Source organism: Salvelinus sp. IW2-2015, unplaced genomic scaffold (assembly GCF_002910315.2).
Source record: "Salvelinus sp. IW2-2015 unplaced genomic scaffold, ASM291031v2 Un_scaffold1439, whole genome shotgun sequence".
NCBI classification, from domain to species: Eukaryota; Metazoa; Chordata; class Actinopteri; order Salmoniformes; family Salmonidae; genus Salvelinus; species Salvelinus sp. IW2-2015.
Window position 1 is genome coordinate 271,477 of NW_019942909.1, and position 8,029 is coordinate 279,505.

At 44.3% G+C, this 8,029-nt stretch overlaps 1 protein-coding gene across 1 annotated transcript; it reads left to right on the forward strand.

Moving 5' to 3' along the window:
• Positions 1 to 2,046: 2,046 nt before the first annotated feature.
• LOC112070850 (small ubiquitin-related modifier 3) lies at positions 2,047 to 6,350 on the forward strand. The gene is made up of 4 exons (XM_024138307.2): positions 2,047 to 2,177; positions 5,240 to 5,368; positions 5,549 to 5,620; positions 5,755 to 6,350. The coding sequence occupies exons 1-4, from the start codon at positions 2,157 to 2,159 to the stop codon at positions 5,818 to 5,820; spliced, it is 288 nt and encodes a 95-aa protein (XP_023994075.1). The 5' UTR covers positions 2,047 to 2,156; the 3' UTR covers positions 5,821 to 6,350.
• Positions 6,351 to 8,029: the final 1,679 nt, after the last annotated feature.

Genomic DNA, 8,029 nt, shown 5'->3' on the forward strand with positions numbered 1-8,029 from the left:
GAGATGGACCGGTTGGTGACCACTGGACTAGGAGATGGACCGGTTGTGACCGCTGGACTAGAGATGGACCGGTTGGTGACCTCTGGACTAGGAGATGGACCGGTTGGTGACCTCTGGACTAGGAGATGGACCGGTTGGTAACCACTGGACTAGGAGATGGACCGGTTGGTGACCACTGGACTAGGAGATGGACCGGTTGGTGATTGCTAGACTAGGAGATGGACCGGTTGGTGACCGCTGGACTAGGAGATGGACCGGTTGTGACCTCTGACTAGGGATGGACCGGTTGGTGACCTGGACTAGGAGATGGACCGGTTGGTGACCACTGACTAGGAGATGGACCGGTTGGTGACCACTGACTAGGAGATGGACCGGTTGGTGACCTCTGGACTAGGAGATGGACCGGTTGGTGACCTCTGGACTAGGAGATGGACGGTTGGTGACACTGGACTAGGAGATGGACCGGTTGGTGACCACTGGACTAGGAGATGGACCGGTTGGTGACCTCTGGACTAGGAGATGGACCGGTTGGTGACCTCTGGACTAGGAGATGGACCGGTTGGTGACCTCTGGACTAGGAGATGGACGCGTTGTGACCTCTGGACTAGGAGATGGACCGGTTGGTGACACTGGACTAGGAGATGGACCGGTTGGTGACCACTGGACTAGGAGATGGACGCGGTTGGTGACCACTAGACTAGGAGATGGACCGGTTGGTGACCTCTGGACTAGGAGATGGACCGGTGGTGACCTCTGGACTAGGGATGGACCGGTTGGTGACCACTGGACTAGGAGATGGACCGGTTGGTGACCACTGGACTAGGAGATGGACCGGTTGGTGACCTCTGGACTAGGAGATGGACCGGTTGGTGACCTCTGGACTAGGAGATGGACCGGTTGGTGACCTCTGACTAGGAGATGACCGCGTTGGTGACCTCTGGACTAGGAGATGGACCGGTTGGTGACCACTGGACTAGGAGATGGACCGGTTGGTGACCACTGGACTAGGAGGATGGACCGGTTGGTGACCACTGGACTAGGAGATGGACCGGTTGGTCACCGCTAGACTAGGAGATGGACCGGTTGGTGACCTCTGGACTAGGAGATGGACCGGTTGGTGACCACTGGACTAGGAGATGGACCGGTTGGTGACCTCTGGACTAGGAGATGGACGGTTGGTGACCACTGGACAGGTTTCTTGAATGAAAGGACCAGTATGTATAGACTATATTGACAGTTGTTTCTGTTTCAGGTTTGGCCAAGGAGAACCCATATGCCAGATTTCAAGATAATTAAAGTATACTGCTTACTTATTTGGAAACTCAGTTTTATTTAATTTCCTCCGTTTGATGATTTCTTGACTGGAACTGTCCATATATATTAATTCTGGAAAATTGTAGGGGAGGGTTTTTTCTTTGCAGTATTTTAATAATACATCAATGTTTTACTGTAAGATATTTTGTAAGATAAAAAAAAGAGTTACTGAGAGAAGAACACCAGGGTTGCGTTAAGAAGGCACACATGTCAGAAAACGTTTTTTAAATGACTGCCCAGCAAACATTTCAAGTGTACACATTCAGGTAGAATGTACAGCACAGCACTACATTTCAACACTCCGTTTAAAAAAAAAAAAGTCTCCTGTTTCTTGCCTACTTGAATGGGACCCAGTCTCTTTAATATGTGTTCTGGTTAACTACTAGCTGTGCTGTGGGGTTTTAGTCTGGGTTTCTGTATAAGCACTTTGTGACATCCGCTGATGTAAAAAGGGCTTTATAAACATGTGATTTGATGATTTGCGTTTATATTTTTGTTCAGTGTACATTAGTCTATGATTGCCACGCTCAAACATCTTTGAGAGGCTTCATTGATTAATGAACATGTATATTTACACACTTCATACATTGATTTATCCAGGTGATAGAAATAGCTGTCCAATTTTGCTTAATTCACGGGAGCGCGCATTAAACCGATTTGCGCGCTCGTGTGTGCACGGTCCCGAGAAACTATAGACACGTGACCCCGTGAGCCAATTAGAGTTTAAAACCCTATGCGCGCTCCTGGTCGACAAACAGAAGACGAAGAGAGTTGAAAAAAGCGCAAACATTTAGCAATCTGTCTGTAAATTAGTAAATATCAGAGCATTAACTAGCTACACAATGTCTGAAGAAAAGCCAAAGGTAAGAAATGTTGTGTGTGATTGAATATTTTCCATATTTCCTTGCATTCTGCTTGTCGAGCGTACTAATATGTTGGTGATAACGTTAGATTGCCCGTTTCCAATTTGAGCGGGTAAAAAGAGAAAACAAAGGTGGTTCGATTTGTGGACATTTGGCCGTGTAACGTTTTGCGTGTGGAAAATTGGCTAGTTAGCCAGTTATCTGATAGATGTAGTGTACTATTATCTATTCATGTTTTGTAAGGTGATGGTTTTCAGTGAAACAGCGCCATTGTGACTTTTCTGCGCCCATTGGAATAGGGACCAACGTCGTTGTCTCTCTGCGGCTTTTTGAGCTAACTAGCTAGCATGCTAACGTTAGATTGAGATTCCCACTGGAGCTGCCACCCCATTGATGGCTGGCCAGTTGGCTATCTAGGTTAGCATGGCTCTTGTTGTAAGAGCTAACTAGCTAACTGATTGCTAGCTAAAAAGCTAAACTCAAATGTTTGACACCAAGCAAAGATATTAACTCACCGTCAGACTGAACTCTGAACAGTACTGTTATGCTCGTCCTACACTGCCGTTTTTGTGGAAATGTTGTGTAATTGTGAGATGCAGGGCTCCCTTACAAAAGAGAAACTTTGTCCCAATGGGACTCTGCTAAAACTCTGCTAAAATAAATGTACATTAAAATAAAACCGTTAGCAGTGTGCACCGCTTGGTAACGTAAACTCACCCCATTCCGTACAAATGTGCGCAACATTCAAACGAGGCTACAAAGAACTAATGGGACTGTGTTGACTTCAACATTGGGGGGGGGTGAACTAGGTTTCTATTCAAGCGTTGATCGACATGGTAATGACTCTCTAGTATTGGAGAAAAGTTGAAAAAACGGACCCTCCATTACATCGTGACATGTCGTAACGTACAGCACGCATAAAGCAACTATTTCTGTCTTACAATCTCTCTACACCAGGTGTAGTACTTCTCTCATCGTTTAAAAACAAGAAATGGACAGTGACGGGGTAAGGGGGGGATACCTAGTCATTATTGCGTCATCATTGCATGTGATCATCATTCTCAAACATTTACATTTACATTTAAGTCATTTAGCAGACGCTCTTATCCAGAGCGACTTACAAATTGGTGCATTCACCTTATGATATCCAGTGGAACAACCACTTTACAATAGTGCATCTAACTCTTTTAAGGGGGGGGGGGGGTTAGAAGGATTACTTTATCCTATCCTAGGTATTCCTTAAAGAGGTGGGGTTTCAGGTGTCTCCGGAAGGTGGTGATTGACTCCGCTGACCTGGCGTCGTGAGGGAGTTTGTTCCACCATTGGGGTGCCAGAGCAGCGAACAGTTTTGACTGGGCTGAGCGGGAACTGTACTTCCTCAGAGGTAGGGAGGCGAGCAGGCCAGAGGTGGATGAACGCAGTGCCCTTGTTTGGGTGTAGGGCCTGATCAGAGCCTGAAGGTACGGAGGTGCCGTTCCCCTCACAGCTCCGTAGGCAAGCACCATGGTCTTGTAGCGGATGCGAGCTTCAACTGGAAGCCAGTGGAGAGAGCGGAGGAGCGGGGTGACGTGAGAGAACTTGGGAAAGTTGAACACCAGACGGGCTGCGGCGTTCTGGATGAGTTGTAGGGGTTTAATGGCACAGGCAGGGAGCCCAGCCAACAGCGAGTTGCAGTAATCCAGACGGGAGATGACAAGTGCCTGGATTAGGACCTGCGCCGCTTCCTGCGTGAGGCAGGGTCGTACTCTGCGAATGTTGTAGAGCATGAACCTACAGGAACGGGTCACCGCCTTGATGTTAGTTGAGAACGACAGGGTGTTGTCCAGGATCACGCCAAGGTTCTTAGCACTCTGGGAGGAGGACACAATGGAGTTGTCAACCGTGATGGCGAGATCATGGAACGGGCAGTCCTTCCCCGGGAGGAAGAGCAGCTCCGTCTTGCCGAGGTTCAGCTTGAGGTGGTGATCCGTCATCCACACTGATATGTCTGCCAGACATGCAGAGATGCGATTCACCACCTGGTTAAAAGCCAAAGCCGCTGTTTACTTCTAAGATCACTTTAGCACCGCCCTAAAAACCAGATTCAAATTCGACACAAACCTTCAAATAGTTATGTAATGACACATTATATAAAGTCTTTACAGTGTTTTATTTACATTTTAGAGGCGATAAGGTGATAAGTTGGACAGAGAGTGGAAAGAAAGAAAATTTCCCACAACATCTCTCCTTTTCACTATCACACTAGTTTCGCTTCCCCACCCGCCATTTTTAAAAAGACCCCACGGGGCTCATTGCCTGCTTGAATTATGCAGAAACGGGCAGCATTTAGGTCATGTAATTGATTCTGTTGGAAAGGGGAGAAATTGTGCTTTACACTGGTATTGACATTACAGTTGATCTGGAAGTATTATGTTTTTGGGGCGCTAAAATATGGTCAATTGTACAGACCAAGGCGATGTACGACTTTACGTGAGTTTACGTTAGCTTGCTGTAACTAACTAGCTAACATCTTCATGTTACAATTCCTGTTGAGATGCTTTCATTTTAGCCAATAAGTTTGCTCTGTCTAATGCATAACATTAACTGTTAGACTCTAGCTATAAAGCTGGGCCTGAGAAGCTATTTCTCAATCTCCTCAAGGCCATCAGACTGCTAAACAGCAATCACTAACTCAGTGAAGCTGCTGCCTACATTGAGACCCAATCACTGGTCACTTTAATAATGTCTACATATCTGACATTACTCATATCACCTGTATATACTGTATTTTATACCATCTAACTGAACTTTGCCTATGCCGCTCATCCATATACTTATATGTACATATTCTCATTCACCCCTTTAGATTTGTGTGTATTAGGTAGTTGTTGTGGAATTGTTAGATGACTTGTTAGATATTACTGCACTGTTGGAGCTAGAAGCACAAGCATTTCTCTACACTCACATTAACATCTGCTAACCATGTGTTATCTGACCAATAAAATTAGATTTTGATTTGATATATAAAAAAAAAAATGTATCTATTGTCTCTGAAATTCACCCGTTCCCCACTGTTTTCTCAGGAAGGAGTGAAGACTGAAAACGACCACATCAACCTAAAGGTCGCAGGTCAAGATGGGTCAGTTGTTCAGTTCAAAATTAAAAGGCACACTCCGCTCAGCAAGCTGATGAAGGCCTACTGCGAAAGACAGGTGAGGCTTTCCTTCAAGTTTACATTCATCTGACTACTTTTCTGCTCATATAAGACAATGTTAAGCTTTGAGGCTGATTGTACAACCTTACAGGGCAACTCCTGACCACAGTAACTTGCTAGATGAGCCTGACAGTGTCTCCCTTCTATGTTATAACCTCTCCCTTCTTCTTTATTTCAGGGTTTGTCAATTAGACAGATACGGTTTAGGTTTGACGGACAGCCAATCAACGAGACGGACACACCTGCACAGGTAGGTGCCACTCGCTTTCGGTGTAGTCCTCGATAATGCAAAAGATTAAAAAAGAAGTGATAATATGCACAGGTGGAGTTACAAGTAGACTTATTTTGTGACTTACTGACCATTCTATGTATTTGTTTTGGCAGCTTGAGATGGAAGACGAGGATACTATTGATGTATTTCAACAACAGACCGGAGGAGGCTTCTCTTAAAGGTGTATGGACCCCTCTGAGGTGCCTCCCCCTCTGAGGACAGAAACACAGTTGAAGAGCAGCAACTTTTTTTATTATTATTACATAATTGTTCCGCTTTTTTATTTTTGTTTTGTGATCGATCTGCTCGTAGCCATGGTCTTATCCTTTTCAAGCCACCAATCCACAAATGTCTTGTTTACATTCGTATTGAGGATGGACTATAAACTGCTTGGAGTCGTGTTTTGGAGAATATGTGTTTGTTTCACACACGGGGATGTGGGGGGTTTCAACTCATTCAGCCTGTGTCCCAAATGGCACCCTATTCCTCTTATAGTGCTCTACACTAAACAAAGTAGTGCACTATATGTTCAATGGGGTGCCATTTGGGACACGTTTTAAATCTGCCATAGGTTGAGGGACTTGGTGTTGAACAGGTCTCGTAATATGCAAAAAAAAAATTTTTTTTTTGTCTGCTGTTTTTAAGTACATTTTGCAAAAATATACAGTCCAAGTGATCAATTGTAATTTTAAACCTGTACAATGTGTTGAAGGAATATTGGTGAATGAGGTTCTCTACTGCTGGTGCCATTAGATTGAATTGCTGTGTCTCTCTGGAACAAAGGCTTTACTGAAGAGAACAGAACCGTCTGAAACCATCTGATCGAAAAGGGTCAAGTTTCAGGTCTATTTTCAACATCGCTTGAAAGGATGCAACTCACCTTTCACATGTCTGTTTGGTTTCCCCTCCCCCTTCCTCACAGATTTAAGGGAAGTCGTTGAGATCCTGCTTTTAGCCCATCCCACTGAATCACTATTTTATGACAAAATAAAAGGGAATCCACCAAGACTTCAATAACCGTTGACCTTTCTGTTTCTCTATAATCAGACTCGATGAATCTTCCCACCTGTCTTCAGACAGGTGTGGTGTTCTACAGTGTGGACTTGAATAGGTAGCACAGGTCCACTAAGTCCTTCTGTTGCTCTAATGATTTGTACATTGTCTTTTACTACTGTATACAATAAATATAGTTTGGTACTCAGCTACCTTTGTGTGCTTCCTTTGGCTGTTGTATGAGGAGTGCTGAAAGACTGTTGCTGTCCTCCTAGGCCACTTTAGGAAATTTCAAACCGCACATCTTATCAAATAGGGAAAAGTACATTGATGGTAATCAACTGTTTGGTCGTTCACTTAACACAATGCGAGAGCAAGTCTAGGAAAGAGGCAAATATGTTCTGAGACCGCTGTGTTTGAGCTACTGTACTTCCAGCGAGGGGTGCTGTCGTCATTTGTGAGCTGTTAGAGTTTTTTCTGGAGGCTGTATTTAACTAGGCAAGTCCGTTAAAAACCCATTCTTATTTACCATAACGGCCAAACCCTAACCAGGACCGCTGGGCCAATTGAGCGCTGCCCTATGGGACTCTCAATCACTGACAGTTGTGATAAAGCCTGGAATCAAACCAAGGTCTGTAGTGACGCCTCTAGAACTGAGATGCAGTGCCTTAGACCGCTGCGCCACTCGGGAGTTTTGTGGATGTGTCAAAAGCAAGCAGCTAATAGGTCAGATATTACTGCTGCGCCTAACTCTGCAAGCTCAGACTCCGAGACTATATGAGATAGTTGAACAACTTGAGATTAAAGTGTGACGTGTCGAACAACTCAAATCAAATCAAAATCAAATCAAATTTTATTAGTCACATACACATGGTTAGCAGATGTTAATGCGAGTGTAGCGAAATGCTTGTGCTTCTAGTTCCGACAATGCAGTAATAACCAACAGTAATCTAACCTAACAATTCCACAACTACTACCTTARACACACACACAAGTGTAAAGGGATAAAGAATATGTGCATAAAGATATATGAATGAGTGGTGGTACAGAACGGCATGGCAGATGCAGTTAGATGTATGAGTACGTATATACAATGAGATGAGTACTGTAGGGTATGTAAACATAAAGTGGCATAGTTTAAAGTGGCTAGTGGTACATGTATTGCATAAAGATGGCAAGATGCAGTAGATGATATAGAGTACAGTATATATACATATGAGATGGGTAATGTGGGTATGTAAACATTGTATTAAGTGGCATTGCTTAAAGTGGCTAGTGGTACATTTTTACATAATTTCCATCAATTCCCATTTTTAAAGTGGCTGGAGTTGAGTCAGTATGTTGGCAGCGGCCGCTAAATGTTAGTGGTGCTGTTTAACAGTCTGATGGCCTTGA